At 48.0% G+C, this 18,510-nt stretch overlaps 1 protein-coding gene across 3 annotated transcripts in view; it reads right to left on the bottom strand.

Annotated features, from left to right (window-relative positions):
• Nucleotides 1-18,510, bottom strand: part of LOC147571718 (uncharacterized) — an 80,363-nt gene that overhangs the window by 4,121 nt on the left and 57,732 nt on the right. For 2 of the 3 annotated variants that reach the window (XR_015247115.1, XM_086696128.1), the window contains exons 4-5: nt 6,338-6,403; nt 5,012-5,143 (exon numbers count right to left, since the gene is read on the bottom strand). Coding sequence is in view for 1 of the 3 variants with exons in the window: in XM_086696128.1 (XP_086552254.1) it covers nt 5,033-5,143; nt 6,338-6,403 (177 nt within the window). In the remaining 2 variants the exon portion in view is untranslated. Of the gene's footprint in view, nt 1-2,550; nt 3,515-5,011; nt 5,144-6,337; nt 6,404-18,510 lie in introns of all 3 variants that reach the window. The other variant, XR_015247114.1, reaches the window with a different exon arrangement.

Genomic DNA, 18,510 nt, shown 5'->3' with positions numbered 1-18,510 from the left:
AAATCCATTTATTTCAACCTTGTCCCAACAGCACATAAAATTCCTTTCCAAAGATTTTCCTTCATGAACCTTTTACAATGTTTTTTTTTTTAATTCAGAGTTGCTTTCCTTATTTCCATCAATCTTAATTACATTTAGCAGAAGAATTGTACCTCTTAGAAACCTTAGTCTCCAGTGAAAACTAAGTAGTGACCAATTGTGAACTGTTACATCAGAATTTTTCTAGATCTGAAATTTTAAAACAGAGGTTCTTCCATAGTACAGTCTTTCAATTAAGCACACAGCACATTGACCAACAAACCCAAGTATCCTCAGGTTCTGTGCAAAAAGAAGCTGAAAGCACAAAACTATGTTCAGTAATCATTGCTTTAGTATTTTGTCTCGTTTGGAAAATACTTAGATACCAATGAATTCAACCCAGTTTATCATTTAACTTAGCAAAACTTCAAAGTTTTAGGTTACCAAAGCTCTTCATAGCTATCTTTACAATTACTCATGAACACTTTGAGACACACGAAATTAACCATTATTTCAAGTCATCCCTTTGCTAACAAATTTCTAAGCTTATTCCCCACATAACAAGCTTCTTTCACAAGGCAACCAAAACACACCTAGAATTTAGCTTCCTTTATTTGAATTTTTTTTATTTGACCAATTTTTTTTCTTCCTCCAAAATAACAAGATGAGGGATTCATCCCAAAAGAAAGAGCAGGAAGAAATGATAGGGGCTTAATCAACACAGCTGTAAGCAAGATGTCTGAACTAGAATTTAGAACCACAATAATAGGAGTACTAGTGGGGGTGGAAAAAGCATAAAATCCATTTCTGGAGAGAGAGAAGAAATAAAATCTAGTTAGGATGAAATTAAAAATGCTAAAACTGACATGCAATATCGAATGATGCCACAATGGCATGGATGGACAAAGAGCAGTGAATCAGCAAAACAGACCATAAAATTGTGGAGAATAATGAAGCAGAGAAAAGGAGGGAAACAGGCAAAAGACCATAATACAAGTAGAGAACTCAGTGACTTACAAAAAAAAAAAAAAAAAAAAAAAAGGAATAATATCTGAAAAATAGGAATCCCAGAAGTTGAAAAGAGAGAAAAAGGGGCAGAAGGTTTATGTGAATAAATTGTAGTGGAAAACTTTCAAAATCTGGAGAATGACACAGACCTCAAAATCCAGGAAGCACAGAGAACTCCCATTAGATTCAACAGAAAATGACCACCACCAAGGCATATCATAGTCAAAATCAGATAATATACACACAATGGGAATGCAAACTGGTGCAGCCACTCTGGAAAACAGTATGGAGGTTCCTCAAAAAACTAAAAATAGAACTACCCTACGACCCAGCTATTGCACTACTAGCCATTTATCCAGGGATACAGGTGTGCTGTTTCGAAGGGACGCATGCACCCCCATGTTTACAGCAGCACTATCAACAATAGCCAAAGTATGGAAAGAGCCCAAATGTCCACCGAACCATGAATGGATAAAGAAGATGTAGTATATATATATACAATGGAGTATTACTCAGCAATCAAAGAGAATGAAATCTTCCCACTTGCAACTATGTGGATGGAACTGGAGGGTATTATGCTAAGTGAAATTAGAGAAAGACAAAAATCATATGATTTCACTCATATGAGGACTTAAAGAGACAAAACAGATGAACATAAGGGAAGGGAAACAAAAATAAAAACAGGGAGGGGGACAAAACAGAAGAGACTCATAAATATGGAGAACAAACAGGGTTCTGGGAGGGGCAGTGGGCTAAATGGATAAGGGGCACTAAGGAATCTACTTCTGAAATCATTGTTGCACTAGATGCTAATTTGGATGTAAATTTAAAAAAAATTTAAAAATAAAAGAAACCACTAACAAACCACCTCATTCATTCATTCATTCATTCATTTTCATTTCACCCTTATCTCCCACTGAGTGGCCAGAGAATATGAGACACAGAGCAACCAGGAGATGCCAAAGAAAAGCGTAAGGTTTGTGCAAACACGAGCACCCAAATCTGCCCTTGCTAGAGTTGTAAGTGGAGAGCGCATGCAGGACTTCCCCAAGTACATGTAGATGCAGACACAACTGCAAGGGTCACTTGGAGCCCAGCTGGGACCACTAAGCAGCACTCAAGAGCAGTAACAGGTATTGTGGCTGTGAGAGCGACAGATCTGAGCAGTTCCGTATCACCCAGCAGCGGATGAGGGTACATCTGGGTGAACCTGCTGGAGACATCAGACTACAGGGACAACAGAAGGTTCCTGCCACGCCTATCACCTCGGAAGCTGTCTCCTTGCAAACAGCACACTCCCCACTCCCCCACCGCTTCCCCGCCCCCTGACTGTGTAGGTATGTCACTGGGGCGACCCTCCAGGGCAGAGACCGTGGAGCATTCATGCTGCCAATTCCAGCCTGAGACCCAGAACCTCCCCATTCGACAGAGCAGGAATCTGCAGACCATGGCCCGTGCGCCAATCCCAGCCTGCTTTGGTAAATAAATTCTCTCTGGACACAGGGATGCTTGTACAACACTTACCATCTACGGCGGCCTTCACATGACATCCACAAAGTCGAGTAATGGTGACAGAAACAGTGTGGACCACCTTCCTAAAACCCATACTATCTGGGCGTTGACAGAGAAACTTGGCCAACTCCTGCTCCGCTCAATGACGGACAGCCGGAGAAAAATTATTGGTAATTTCAGGGCAACATTCAACTCTTCTTGGTGGGGAGGAACCACTGTTTGATTTCCACAGCCCAGTGAAATGACTTTTGGAGGCCAGTGAAGGAAAGGAGGCCCCAGGTCATTCTGGAAAGGACTGATGACGATAAATGGCATTTAAAGATGCAGTCACTTGTTGGCTTTTATCCACAAAATGCCCAGAGCAGGCTCTCAGTAGGAGGTGTCCCCCGTCCTGCCAGAGGCTCGAGAGGCTGAGTGTTGTGCTCACGGATACAGCAAGAATTCAAAGCCAGGTTTGGCTGAATCCCAGGCCTCGTTCTTTGCTGCTGCTTCTGCACCAAGCAATGTGGGTCCCAAACAAGAATCCAGGCTCATCTCTGAAGGAAAGAAGCCGTAAGACTGAGCGCCTCAGAAAGGCGGCTTCTTGTAAAGAGCAGGGAAGACGCTCAAGTCATTAGAGCGTGGGCATGCCCAGGAGGGTTGCCGCTAATGACACGGTTGGTATTTTTACTGTCACAAGCGCAGTGATCGCATCTGCACATGAGCAGGCACTGCTCATGTTCAAGTAAAAGTGAAATGGCTCTGGAATGTCTCCTCCCAGGGGTTTCATTTCTGCTTACAAATAAGAAAGCCGTACCCTGGACGCCACTTCAGGCACCTGGGGCAGGGGCAGAGGGGTCTGCTTCTCTGGAAGCTCTGTACTGATTAGTTTGGGCTGCGGAGGTCCTTGAGGAAAGACACAACATCTGACGTCTTAAGGTTAGGCAGACCTGGGTCTCGCCACTTCCTAAGAATCCCTGTGCCTTGGTTTCCTGGTCTGCAAAATGGAACCAGCACTCACCACCTCGTCATGTCTGCAAGCCGCCCAGCGCGGTACCCACTCCGCCTTAGTAGTAAGCACTCAGTAAGTGCCACCCCTCAACCTCCTGTCCCATGCCGCCCTCCCACCTCCCCACACTAGGACACCAACAGGAAGGCAGATGCAGGTTGCTCAGAACTTCACAGTCTTTCCCACGGGCTCACGTTTGATCAGAACCCATTTTCCACTTTGTAGAACGCACCTCATCTCCTTGTCTCTCCAGGGCACCTCGGGGCCCGCTCACCAGCCACTCCAAATAGAGGGTGCCAGCCCCACTACGGAGGTCGGGACATGACAGCAAACTGTCGGCTTTCTCCCAGGCCCCTGCATTTTCTTGAGCCTGTCAGCCCCGTCACGAGGAGCAGAGAGAATTGGCATGGCCCACTTTCCCCAAGGTGCCAGAGACACGAGGACTGAACTCAGTCGCTCTCTGTTAGAACAGAAACTTGGCTGCTCCCTCTTCTTTGCCCTGTCCTCTCTTCTGGAATAAAGGCCTTTTATTTTCTTTCTCATCCTTCATCTCTTTCCTTATTTACGCTGAGCTGGCATCTGCATTTGCCACACTTTTGAGAATGATTTATCCCAGGCTACAAACATACCAGTGGATTTTCTGTTCCTTGTAGTTTAAAGGCTTCCATTTGTTTTAAGGCAGACCCCCTCCTCCTGAGTGGCGTTTTACCAGGAACCCCAACCTTAGTGTCCTCACCACAGCTGCTCGACTGGACAGCCCTCTGGCGGCTGTGGGTCGAAGGGCACAGGGCAGGAGGAGAGGGGGTCATGGACGGGACAGCCAGCTGGGTGGCTGGCAGCCACCAGAGACCTCAAGGAAGGATCCTCCCCTGGAGCCTCTAAATGGAGCCAGACCCTGGTGCTGCCCACACTTGATTTCAGGCTTCTGGCCTCCATGGCTGTGAGACAATAAATTTGTACTGTGCTGTTGTAAAACCACCAGACCTGCGATCATTTGTTACACTTACTCCCCTCTTGTTCCATGCCAGGCCCTGTTAGGCATCATTTTATGCACAGATGGGGATGTGGACTCTGAGAGGTGACCCGACTTGCTTAGGGTGCAGCGTTCTTGGGAGAGGAAGCAGGAAGCACAGGGCCCAGAACCCACACGAGGATAGGACATGGTCTCCAAAGAGCATGCCCAAAGCCCCCGGTGGCCCCAGCCCTGCCCTTCCCAGCGGTAAAGCAGGCAGCTACTACTTCCCCACTGGGCTTACCATACACTAAGTGAAAGAAATTCCATACTGGTGTGTCATATCCCAGTGCCTGACACACAGGAGGCACTTGGCAAGTATCTCAATGAACGAGTAAAGAAGGGTCACGGCATCACTTACGGGTAGGGATGGTCATTTCCAAAGACTGGGGGTAGGGGCCCGCTGGAAGACGTGTTCTTCCCTGAGGAACATGGTGACTATAGGGGGCAAATCGTTTCCTAAGTTCACTCACCTGACCTGTCCCACGGTGCTATCAGCTCTTGGAAAGGCCAGATGGGTGGGAGGGCAAATAAATTCCACAGAGCAGTTCATGCAGGTGATTAGCCTTAGGAGATCCAGTCTGCAGGACTCCAAGATTATGGCACTGAGAGAAGAAATAAAACAAGACTTCTTGGAGCTGAGCTCTCTGTCCTCAAACACTAAAATGGCACATTGCAAAATGTGCCTCTTAGACAACTTGCACTGTGATGCTCAACACTGGAGACGGGCAATAACGCCAAAACAGCACCTTCTGGAAATACTCACCCATGAAGGTTAACTGCTCCACTTCTCCCAAATCAGTGCCTCCCACAACCAGCTGGACAGTGGTCTCATCACCACCGGGCAGCGCCCACTCACTGGCACTGATGACAGGAAGCCAATCACCGAAACCTTCAGTTAGAGCCCCAAACTGTCACCCAGAGAGATCAGACCTAAGACACAGTCCTGCCAGGAAGAAATCTGCCTGATTTTCAATCTGTTACCAATAAGCAATAAATAATGAAGTTTAGCTAATTAAAGATGCCAAGCACGGTGTCATTTAACGTCCCTTGTATATTCACGTCTCCCAGCGTGGGAGGTTTCTCCAACCCTTTGAAATGGGCACCTTTTTGAGAAGATGTTTCTGGAACCAAGGCAAAGCAGCAGGAGTGCACAGTCCCAGACCCACAGCCGGCTCCTGCTCTGTTTCTCACGTGCTGAGTAGCAGCAGGTAAGTCACTAAGCTTCTCTGAGCTTGTTTTTCCCCCAAGGAAAGGGAGGGGCAAGGGGAATCACCTGATAAGAGATCTATGTGGAAAAAACCCTATGCCTTGACCCCAGGATAGGCACTAAATCCCTTAGGTCAAACAGCACATCCTGTCCATATGGTCCTAGGGAGTGGTTCAAAACTGGCCCATGACTAAGTTGGTTTGATTGGAGAGAATGTTGGGAATTTGGGGGACAGCCCAACTGTCTGTTGGACAGAGAGTTGTATTTTTCCTCTTGATTGATGATGACTGGAGTGGGGGAGCAGTCTGGCGCCACTGCTCACCGAGTGCTAAACTTTTCAGTTATCCAGCAAAACAAATTCCTTGCTTTGCTGAACCTGCTTTGGTTTCAGTTCTGTGCTTCTGTCCCTGAAAGCATCCTAACCAGTACAGAAACAATGGCCCCTCCCAGCTCCAGCATTTGTCTTACTCTATACAGTTCTCTACGAAGGTCAAACCCTGACAATGAAAACCCAAAGGAAATCCCTCCATTTCCTGCTGCCAAGGAGAGACTATGAGCGATCTGAAGATACAGACCATGTCAGTCTTACCTCTGATCCCCAGTTCAAAGCACAGTACTCGGAACTCAGGAACCCGAGAACCTCATGACACAGGCACTGGAGGAAAAGATCACAAAGACAAAGGATTATCAAACCGGGGGCCCCTAGATAAGCTTGACCTGTCTGCTCAGCGTCATTACCACGGCCATGACCACAGCATCACTGCTCACCAGTGGTAACTAAATGTCAGGCTCTACAGCTCTGCACAGGTCCTCTGCTGGAATCCTCACCACCACTCTGAGAAGTGCCCCCTGTGAAAGTCACCAAGGCTACCCACGATGCTCTTTCCAGATGCTGGCAAGGCTGTACTTCCCCTCCCACTTGCACTGAGATGCTTCAGTAGGACGTGCTTTGCCAGTGAAGAGAGAAGTGATGTGTGCCCTAGCTGGGTGTAAGCTTTGAGACAGTGTGAGTGCTTGGCCAGGCTCTTTCCTCTCTGTGGTCTGGGTCTGGGTGTGAAGACGCTGATGATGTAGAAGCCCAGCCAACAGTGAGGATGGGGAATGTGACTGAGACGGAAACCTGTGTGGTTTCTGTACTGACTTTTTGGAGCTGTTTGGTACTACAAAATAACCCAGCCTCCTCTGACTAAAGCCCTACACCCCATTTTATAGATGGGAAAAGTGGGGCTCAAAGAGGTAACACGCCTTGGCCAAAACCATGCTGTTACTGAGGCAGAGAGGCTTGCGGAACACAGGAAGCTGTGGCCACCGTTCCTCAGGCTGTGAGTTGTGATTCTGCTGCATGCCAGCCAGCTGGGGGCTTTCAATGCCAGCCTTGCCTGCTTGTTCCTGGTTGGAATCCCCAGGCACCTGGATGGAGGTGCTGTGGTCACCTCTGTGCTTCAAAAATCCACAGACCACCCTGAACAGAACACAACTCCAGATACCACGTTCTCCAAACCCCAAGACACGTGAAGTTTCAGGCACACGAGAGTATCTGCGGTGGGGTAGAATAAAGCAAGCAAGGGGCGCCTGGGTGGCTCAGTCGGTTAAGTGTCCGACTTCAGCTCAGGTCATGATCGTGTGGTTCACGAGTTCGAGCCCCGCGTCGGGCTCTGTGCTGACAGCTCGGAGCCTGGAGTCTGCTTCGGATTCTGTGTCTCCCTCTCTCTCTGACCCTCCCCCCATTCATGTTCTGTCTCTCTCTGTCTCAAAAATAAATAAACGTTAAAAAAAATTAAAACAAAAATAAAGCAAGAAAGAGGTAGGGATGAGATAAAGACAGAAACAGCACTTCTGGACTGGAGTGGGGAGGCTCTGCGCACAAAGTCCTGCCATGGGAGCTCTACGTTGTCCATTTCTACATAATCACTTATATCTACACAATCAACTAAAGAGAAGCAGTCATTTTGGCCCAGATGCCTCTTGACCAAAGAGTGAAGTAAAACCAGTTCCAAGATCCTCTTTGCCCACAAAATACACCTGTGATGGCTTCGAAGCAGCCCATCTCCTGGCTTCGGGACCTGTGAGAACTCTCCCCCAGGGGCGTCCCTGAAGGTGATGGGGACATTAAGGAGCAGGTGTGTTCAGCAAGCTTCCTGTGCAAAGCAGCCTCCCCAGATGCATCCTGGTGGCTCCCATCTCGTAACCTTCCTGCCCCGTGTGGTCCCCTTTCCCTGAGTATGGGGGCCCCGGTGACTGGCTTCTAACGAAGAGGGAGGGCAGAAGTGATGGGGTGCCACTTTGGAGGTTTGGTTACAGCTCACCTCCGTCTTGCTAGCATCTTATACTTTCTTGGCTTGCTCACTTCGATGAGGCAAATGGCCACAATGTACCTGGGTAGGGAGAAAGGAGGGCAGTCTCCAGCCCATAGCCCAAGAGGTATTAAGGCTCTGGGTCTTGCAGGCCACAAGAAGCAGAGTCCTGCCGACCTTTTTCTTACAAAGTCTACTGAAAAATGGAATCACTCTAGCAAAGAGCAGACCAATGTTACTTGCTACAGAGAGAGAGCCAAAGCTAATGAATGCAACTTTCTGAAGTTTGGTTTTTTTATTTATTTTTTTTAACGTTTATTTATTTTTGAGACAGAGAGAGACAGAGCATGAACGGGGGAGGGTCCGAGAGAGGGAGACACAGAATCTGAAAATGGCTCCAGGCTCTGAGCTGTCAGCACAGAGCCTGACGCGGGGCTCGAACTCATAGACCGTGAGATCATGACCTGAGCCGAAGTCGGCCGCTTAACTGACTGAGCCACCCAGACGCCCGCAACTTTCTGAAATTTGAAGTGTCAGTGGTTCTGAACCCTATCTGCCTTAGGATCACCCGAGTCAACAAGGGATGTCCTGGCCGTGCTCCAGAGACACACGGCCAGATGACCTGGGGTTGCGCCGCAGCATCTAGACTTCCAGACGTCGTGGCCGGCCAGCACCCTGACCCTGAGGCCCTCGTTCACTGTGTCAGGGAGTCACAGAAGCGATTAAGACGCCAGCACTGCTGAAAGCCCCCTGCAAAGAAAACCACTCCCTTCCCCTGCAGGGCCCATGTTGGTTAACACTGGGCTAGTGAGCCACCTGAAATGATCCCACCTAACAGCAGGACCACATGCCTCGCACCTTGGGGAGTGCGGATCTGAGGACAAGGCATTCCTCCCTGGTGTGTCTTCTCAGAACACCAAGATGCGGAGCAATAGACACCCCCCAGGCTAGGGGCAGAGCTCAGCTCACGTGGGGCTCTCCTCCACAATGCAGACTGAGGGTCCAGGGGACAGTCTGGGACCTGTTCTCTGCATCACCGGTGCCCCGGTCAGCCACTGACTCACAGAGGGCACTAACAAGGCACCATCCACACTGAATCTGGGGGAGGGGCAAGACTGGGGCCGGCATCTGGGTGGAGAAGCGATGTTCCAGATGCGGGCCGGGGGCAGAGGGGACACGTCTTCTCCAGACAGCCCTTGCTCTCCCAAGAGTTGTTTCTCCAGTTAAGCTCTAACTTGTTCTGACAAGCCACCAGGGAAAGCACAAGTTATCGCTGTGACTGATGCATAATTGCATATTCAAACTGGAAACCGTTTAAATCGAGACATCAGGAAAATCAGGGGCGGGAGACATAGGATAGCTCCTCACACATGACCACAAACAAACAAACAAACAAATAAAACAGCAATGTTGATCATCTGGACACATAAATCCATGGTCCCTTGCTGGCGTATAGAACTGGCATAAAATGTTTACCTTCAATCAGATTCACCGAGTATTTTCTGGGCATCCGTACTTCAGATGCTACAGTGACGAGCAGAAACTAGTATTCATTCATTCAGCAAATAGTTAAAAGTCTCTACCTGGCACTAGGGACACAGTCAAGTATAAAATGATGAAGGGGGAGATGGCAAATAAACAACTCTACACCAAGGAGGGGTAAGTGCTATGTAGGAACATAAAGCACGGGGGTGGTATTTTATTCAGGATTATGAGAAGGTGGTATCTGACCCCTTGCTGTGCATGATTTAGAAGCATTATCTCATTTAACTCAAACCTCATACAACTCTCTCTGGTAGGCACCCCCAGACATGTTTAAGTTTTGGTTTTTTAGTTTATTTATTTTGAGAGAGAGAGAGAGACAGAGCATGAGTGGGGGAGGGACAGAGAGAGAGGGCGACACAGAATCTGAAATAGGCTCCAGGCTTGGAGCTGTCAGCACAGAGCCCGACGCGGGGCTCAAACCCACAAACTGTGAGATCACAACCTGAGCCGAAGTTGGACGCTTAACCAACTGAGCCACCCAGGCACTCCCTTGCCCCCCAACAGTCCTGTTTAAAGATGAGCACATGAAGACTGAAAAAAGGGGATACTTACCAGCTCAATCCCTTACTCATCACAAGGACCTGGGGACAGTATCTATTTTACGTGTGCCTTCATTTTCTCATCCCTAAAATGGACAGGAGAGCACTTCCTCCACGGGCTTGCTGCTGCACATAAAATACTTGGTAAAGAATTTGGTATATAGTAAGTGCTCAATAAATGTAATCTGCGGCTATAGGTAAGAGCATAAATGCCTCTCCCATTTTTAAGGACTTCATTATCTGATGCAGAAGCACAAAGATACTCCCTCCAAAGCAGCGGACAATATAAACAAACTGTGTTGACTTACACCACTGTTCCTTCTAACAGGCCCATCCTCCTGACCAATTTCTACTCATCCTTCGAAACCCAAGACAAACATGTCCTCTTTGAAGCCTTCCCAGTCAGTCTCAGTTAACTGACCCACCCCTGTGCCACCATTACACCTACTTCTACAGAACTCTTTCTCGTGTATTCATTCATTCAACAATCATGTCTCAAGAGCCAACCAACTGTCACACACAACCATACTCTACTACAATTACATGTGAACATATCTCTGGGTTCCCTCCACTGTACAACTAACCTCTGTTCAGCGGCAGAAGAACTGAACTGGGTGTGGGTCAACAGAACAAACCAATGAACAAAGGAGGGCATAAGAAAACTAGACAAAAGGGGTGGCCCAGGGGAGAAAAAAGGACTACAAGAATTCAGAGAAAGTTAAAAACACAAACCACTCAGTACCTACAGGCCAAAAAGGGCTTGAGAACGAGTTGGTCTCTGAAGGACTGAAAAGATTTGGAAGACAGGGAAGGAAAGAGATGCCAACTCATGCTCATGAGTGGAGAAAGCCAGTTCCAATCAGCTGTTAAAAGTAGTCAAGTATAGGTGCATACATGTGTCTTTGTGTAAATGCGTACGTGTATCTGGAAGGATAGATACCAAATCTCTTCACAGGAAAGATCTCTGGGAGAGGGACACTTGTATTTTGTATTCTATCCAATATATATATGTATTACTTAATTTCTTTCAAAAACATACTCTTGTTTATGTAACTTAGAAAAAAAACGTCAGTAGGTCTTCCGAAATTCAGAAGGCAGAGAAGCAAGGCCCTGCACACAGAATGAAGAGCAAATGGAAGGGGCAGAGCTCTGTGACCCAAGGGCCAATAGTAAGAGGTGAAGGACAAGATGAGAGTCAGGTGCTGCTTCAGCAGCTGCCAGATTCTTTTTACAACAAAGCTAAAAAGATATCAGCGCCGTATCAAGGTGTTGGGAGCAACAGATGGCCGTGGACCTTCCGGTAACAGGAGGGAGGTGATTCCCATTTGAGGTGTACACACCCGCATACTGCCACAGGCAGGGAGACTCCAGGACAGCAAGCAGAAAGCCACGTTCCCAGCAAAGAAATAAAAACCTAAGGGGACCTGAGGTTTTTCCAACTTTATCAGAAACGTTGGTTCAGTCATATTGCAAATGCCCCACTGGAAACACCACTCAAACCACAACCCCCCATTTTGGTGTAGACCAGCCCCTTGAGTATCTGAGAAAACCACTTGAATCCCGGTCAATAAAATCATTCTCCTCAAAAATACACGTAGCATCTCTGCAGTCCCCACAAGCAAGGGGGGGGGGGCACTCCAGAACCCCATAGGCAATTCCAAGATGGCGCCTGTACATCAAGAAGAGGTCATTTCCAAAAGAACAGATCAAGGGAGCCAATGGCTTGGCTTTTTGCAAATTCATCAGGGATTCCTTTACCAAGAAGCATCTGTTCCAATCCAATCACATAATCTCCTCAAAGATGGACAGCAACATACCGAGGCATAATCTACTCAGGATCCCACAAACCAAGCCTCAACTAGCCAGAGACTCAACTTGTAAGAAGCACAGAGCAAAAACAGCATTTGTTTTTACTGAGAGATTACATAAATCTACTTCAAGAATATGGGGAAAGCTTTCACAGGAAACTGGAAGATCGTTTTGGTGCCCAGATGCCACTCAGTTCAGACTGTTCCCTGCCCAACACAGCAGCCCTGAATTTATGACAGGCCAGGCGAAGAGGAAGTATCAACGGGACTTTATTTAAAAAAAAAAAAAAAAAAAAAAAAGATTATATGGGGCGCCTGGGTGGCGCAGTCGGTTAAGCGTCCGACTTCAGCCAGGTCACGATCTCGCGGTCCGTGAGTTCGAGCCCCGCGTCAGGCTCTGGGCTGATGGCTCGGAGCCTGGACCCTGTTTCCGATTCTGTGTCTCCCTCTCTCTCTGCCCCTTCCCCGTTCATGCTCTGTCTCTCTCTGTCCCAAAAAAATAAATAAACGTTGAAAAAAAAAATTTAAAAAAAAAAAAAAAGATTATAAAAATTAGGAAGGAACCTAAAAAATAAAAATGGAGAATGTCACATGCAATTGGTAGGGAAGGGAACTCTTATCACATAGAAAAGTTTATTAAATTAAGGAATAAATACATTAATATATCCAGTTAGAGGTTTTGTACAAGTAAAATCATGTGTTTATGTATCCTCAAAAATATGGTGTTAATTTAGAAGAAATGAAATAAATTACATTAGGGTTTAATGTCTTGGTCAAAAACATTTCTAAGGCATGGTGGGGACAGACTAGAACAGGATGGGGAGGGCTACAAAAATGAGCCAAGGACAGTGCTTCATTCCAGCCATGTGGGACAGAGGTCCTTGCCCAGACAAACCCACAGGGGAGTCCCACTGGGTGGCCAATCAAGGGCACTCCTTTTCCATGCTAAGACATCCTACTGAGAAATTTACATGCCAATAAAATACACAATGGTGGGGAGCCAAGCAACACAGGGTCTTTTTGTGGGAGGCAGGAGTGGAGTCTGGGAGCAGCTTGTGCAGAAGGCAGAGTGAGGTCACAGCTACCTCATTAGCTAAGTAAGAGTGGGCCTTGCTGGTGCCAATCACGCGTGTGTGTCTTGAGGGCGGGACTCTGCTTCATCCAAATGGGAACTTCCGGGTCAGATGGAAACAAACAAGGAAGAATAGGCTTATTTCAGGAAGGACTTGGTAGTAAATAAAATGGGGGCATCGTGCCTGTGAGCAAAGGCACATCTTGACTGCCGATTCTGCGGGTGGGGCTGCGGGCCGCAAATTCGAATGAGCCACTGGCAAAGCTGTGCTGGGGAAGGGAGAATAGGTAACATGGGAGGCCAAAAGCCGCCTTGTAATCATGGCTTCTGTTTCTTCGGCATCCGTGGCAGGAAAGGTGCCGGATTTAGACCTCTGTCCGTGTAGACCTCTGTTTCCAAGCCAAGTCACAACGCTGTCTAACCAGAAACATGCAAGTCACAGAAAAGACTGACGTCCTCAAAGGCAGAGCCTGTATCTCCCATGTCTGCCACATCCCTGCAGTGGGCCCATGCTCTATGTAAGACAGCCACAAATAACATGAGTGACCAACACATAGCCTAAGCCAGGGCAGCAAATGCCTCTCTCAATTCACAGCTGAAATCATTATGGAGCACGAGGTTTATAAATCTGGACCCTTCTGTACCTTGCCAGTGTTTCCTGGTTGCATCCAAAGGAGACCCGCTTTGGGGCAAAGCTTGCAGATGCTGCATTTGCTAACAGACACAAAACCCTGATCTTCACGAAAATGTATTTTCAAAGTTCCACACCCATAAACCCTGGGTAGCCAGGCACTGCCCACCTGAACCCCAAACTGTAGTGCCTCGGGCTCTCCCATGGAACCCAACTACCCATGATGGTGAACAAGCCAGGCATAAACCAGGGGCAAGAGTTTAACCCAGGCACATGTGGGAAGAGACTGGCGATTTGAACAACTCTTTGCTTGGATGGCAAGGAGCCTGTGATCACTCGGGGTATTTGCCCATGGACAGAAAAAGATGTTGGGCTGAAAGACGGGTTTTTATTCTGGAACACAGAGAGGTCTAAAGTGGGTTCTGCGGGAACCTTTCTGGAAGATTTTGGGTCAAAAACTAACATTTCTAAGCTAAGCCTTTATGTGCAACATAGTTTTAGCAGCGTCTCTTAAATGGCACTTTGAAAAATAACTGTGGGGCAGCAGACAATTTGGTACCTGATCATTAGATATTCTGCAAGTGCCACCCAGCTGAAAAATATATTTATTTAAAAAAATTTTTTTAATGTTTCATTTATTCTTAGAGCACAAGTGGGGGAGGGGCAGAGTGAGAGAGGGACACAGAATCAGAAGCAGGCTCCAGGCTCCGAGCTTTCAGCACAGAGCCCGACGTGGGGCTCAAACTCACAAGCTGTGGGATCATGACCTGAGCCAAAGTCGGATGGTTTACCAACTGAGCCACCCAGGTGCCCCAAAAATAGATTTCTTATTAAGCTTCTGTACTTAAATAGTATCAGCCCACAAATGAAATCAATCCCTCTGAAAGTTTTAATGATACCAACCAAGTGCCAGGAAGCATTTCATTTCCAAGTGAGCCATATTAAAAAACTCGGGATGAGTTTTTTCCCCCCGCATCGATCCCAACCTTGAATTTTAAATTACTTGTCTTTCTCTCCCACCAGGCTCAGTCATTTCCACACTAGAGGGAGGGTGTCCTGTGGAAACGCCAAGCAGCTTAGAGCAAGGATCAACAGCAAGAGTGTTATCCAGCAGGATCCAGGAAGGTACCTTAATGTTTAACCAAGTATGGTGGTCAACAGAGTGTCACCATAGATACTACAGGTATGCAGTCAGATTTATACATCCTATGTTCTGGGAGTGACTCCATGTGCCATCCCACGGAGAGGGCGATGAACAAAGACCCGTCTCAGGGAAGCTACCGGTCTGCATGGGAAATGAAGTTCAGCACAAGAGAGGGGAACAATGTTGGAGCAGGCAGGAGGGGAGAGTCTGCAAAGGCTTTTGGGGAACTTGGTCCCAAGGTACACCACTGCACAGGGGCCATGTGCAAAACACACAAGTCGGACAACAAGGAAGAAATGGAAAGGATGTCAGTTTGTCAAGGAAGCTGCAATGCACAGTGGGCATTTTCGTGTCACCCGGCAATGTGAACGCTCACTGAGGTAGAGAAAATGGGAAGGAGTGGGGAGGGGAGAGACAGAGTGAGCTGGCTGCAGAGAAGGGTTCAGGCATGAGCAAGAGACAGACAGGCAGACAGAGACCAAGGCCCACACAGGAAGTGGCAGGGAGAGAGTGGGGTTGTCAGAGAGAGTCAGAGATAAAGACAGGCAGAGGGAGAAAGAAAGGAGCAGAGAGAAAGAGAGGCAGGAAGAAAGGAAGACACAGAACAGAGAGAGAGAAGTGCAATGGGACGGAAGAAGAAACAGAGAAATAACAATCAGCCAGACAGAACATGAGAGAGAAGGTAATCTGAGAAAGAATGAGAACCGCCAGCTCCTTGAGACTGCCTGTGCAAGAGGCCCCAAGTGCCGGGGTACAGCGCTGCTCACCCCAAGACCCCGGCCAGCTGGGGTGAGTGGAAAGCCAGTCAGAGCCAGGACTGAAAGGCTGGCGGGCCGTGGAGAGGCTCGCCGCACCCCACAGCTACACAGCATCGCCTCCTCCCCTCCAGCCCCTGCAGACTGCACGTCCAGACAGGCCCATGAGACGAACCAGGCTTCCCTGATCCCTTCGCCAGCTAGTGCACGGGTAATGAAAATGGTGTGTAACTGGGCCCTAACGTTCCCAAACGCCTTCTTCCAAAAACATGTTAGAAAAGACGCTCCTCCGGATGCCTGGGTGGCTCAGTCGGTTAAGCGCCTGATGTCGTCTCAGGTCATGATCTCACATCTCATGAGTTTGAGCCCCGCGTCGGGCTCTGTGCTGACAGCTCCGGGCCTGGAGCCTGCTTTGAATTCTCTGTCTCGCCTGCTCCTCCCCTCTCTCTCAAAAATAAACAAACATTTAAAGAAAGTTCAGAAAAGATGCTCCTTGGGGAAATGATCTTGGGAAACAATGCATGTAACACATGCTATATCTACTCCCTTTGGAGAGCTAGGAGGCACCGTTGTGGGAAAAGCTACAGCAGGGAAGCCCGCCGAACACTCTCTGATCTAACATTTTCTGAGATACTTCCAACACTGCACTCCCCTCTTCTAAAGGCACCAGCTTTGCACACCCCCTGAATAAGTGTTCTGCTTCTGGGAAACTGCCTTCTCTACCTACATTCCAAGTTTCCCAAAGAGCCCTTTCTGAGATTAAGATGAAGTGATTAGTATGCTGCAAAAAGCAAAACACAAAAAACAAAACCCAAAAAACCCCGCTTTGATATCCAGAATGAGATGGAGACAAGAAAGGGACAGATTCATCTTGCAGGTAGGGAGTGGGAACCACAAAGGAATTTGAATCTTTAAAACCACCCAGTGTGCTGTGCCTAGAGCACATCAGACACTCAATTTTGCTTGAAAAGAAAAAGCAAAAATGAAAGAGGAAGAGGCACGGTCTTAAATAAGGAGAAAGGCCTGGATGTGCATCGGACGCTACCTTGAAGCCACGTGCCTCAGGCTGGGTCATGAGAGCTCTCTGAACCTCGGTCCGCTCGGCTGACCTCCGGACCTAAGACGTACATTACACAGGGCTGCTGTCGCGGAGAGAGGATGTGAACGCAGCCTCCAGTCACACCACACTGGACCATCTCTGCTGCCTCAGGGGAGTGGATCTGATTAAAGGGTGCTCGGGGTAGAGAAACAGAGAACCGCCGCGGGGGCAGGAGAAAGAAAAGAGGAATCCAACTTCAGTGACCAAGTCTGACCAAGCGACCAAGTGAGACCAAGTCTACTCCCCTGGGGGGAAGAAACCCGCAGGTGAGGAGGAGGTGAACCCTCGGCTCTCCCCGCCAGTGACTCTAACGGACCCCCACGCCTCACAATCTGACAGTGCACTATTTCCCTGTCTCCGTTTATTATTGAAAGCAGAAGCTGTTCTCCCAGAGAATTCTCAGGACTGTAATCAAATCCCAATAAAAGTGGAAAAAGAAAAAAAAGAGAAGAGAAGAAAAAAGGAAAAGAAAAAACTCTGGCATTCATTCACATCTTATACCAGAGGTGGGGGGGGGGGGGGGGAGAATCATGAATATAGTCCTGAAAATGCTTACATTCAAAAAAAGAAAACTAAAAAGCTTTAACCCCTAATCCCAAACTCATTCTTAAAATAAGCCACTTGGCTTCAAAGTCTGTAACATCACAAAAAGGTAGCAAACTCTGTCCCTGCTCCTGTTTTTGAAAACAAAGATCCGGGCCACACACTCCTCCTGAGCTCCATGCAAACGAACTTCTCGCTCAGCAAACACTCAGCAAGCACCTACTACATGCACCCCATGCTAGGGGATTCGGACATGAAAATGGGTCAGGCCCCAGCCACGTGCCCACCACCGAGCGATTTTACTGGCAACCTCTCACTGGGCTGCCCAGGGGAGCCAAGTTACTCCCCACTTGATAGAAGTAAAAACTGGGGCTTCCAAATACAGCAAAACCAGTTCCTGCCCTTGAGGCTATGGTGGTGTAGGAGTAAGTCTAACCTAAGGTCAGGAGAGAGCCAGGCCAAGTGGATATGAACTCAGGAGAGCCTGAGCTTCCCCACAATAGATGCCTCTCACAGAGGAAAAGAAGGTTCCAGAACTGAAGATGAGCTTCAGACTTCCTCCTTCATTTTGCTCCAGCTGCCTGACTCTGGGGAGATAAGCAGAGCAGGCCTGAGGCAATGACAAGGTCAGGTGTGCCCTGGGGACCGCTGCCCAAATGGCCAGCTCTTCCCACAGTCTTCAGGCCCTTAAATGACCGCTTTTCTCTCTCCTCCCTGTGTCCAGCACAACCTGCCCCCAGGAAAGGATCCCCTGATAGTCAGAGATACCTTTGTGTGAATGGATGTCATTGCCCTGACGGGCATTCAGACGGGAGACAAAGACATGGCATAGTGGAGAGAAGGTGGGCTTGCATGGCAAAGGTGTCAGGCAAAGTCTGGACTCCACTACTTTCTACGTGGGACTATCATTCATTCATCCAATTATTCACTCAATGAGCCAACCCACATGAACTCAGCACCTACTGCATGAATCACTGGGCTCCAAGGGAGCAGGAGACATAGAATTTGCTCTCCTGGAGCAGAGAAGACACATACCAATCCGTGACAGATCCACATAAAATTCCATTAAGGGAGAGATGCATGTAAGCGTCATACTCTACAGGGAAAATCTGACTTTGTTAGGAGCATCAGCAAGGTCCTGAGGAAGCAAGGAGTTGATATTGACAGTTTGTTGCCTGAGCACAGAGTTTTGTTCCAGGCAGAGGAAACAGCAGGAACAAAGGCCACATAGAATGAGGAAGCAAGGGACATGGAGCTGAAGATGACCGCTAGGCTGGAGGCCCACCACAGTGGTGCGCCATAACGAGGTAGCAGGTGGGGCCTAAACCCTTC

Source organism: Puma concolor, unplaced genomic scaffold (assembly GCF_028749965.1).
Source record: "Puma concolor isolate L17-30 unplaced genomic scaffold, mPumCon1.1.hap2 unalloc_scaffold_11, whole genome shotgun sequence".
NCBI lineage: Eukaryota > Metazoa > Chordata > Mammalia > Carnivora > Felidae > Puma > Puma concolor.
This window is presented reverse-complemented; position numbering and strand designations above follow the sequence as displayed.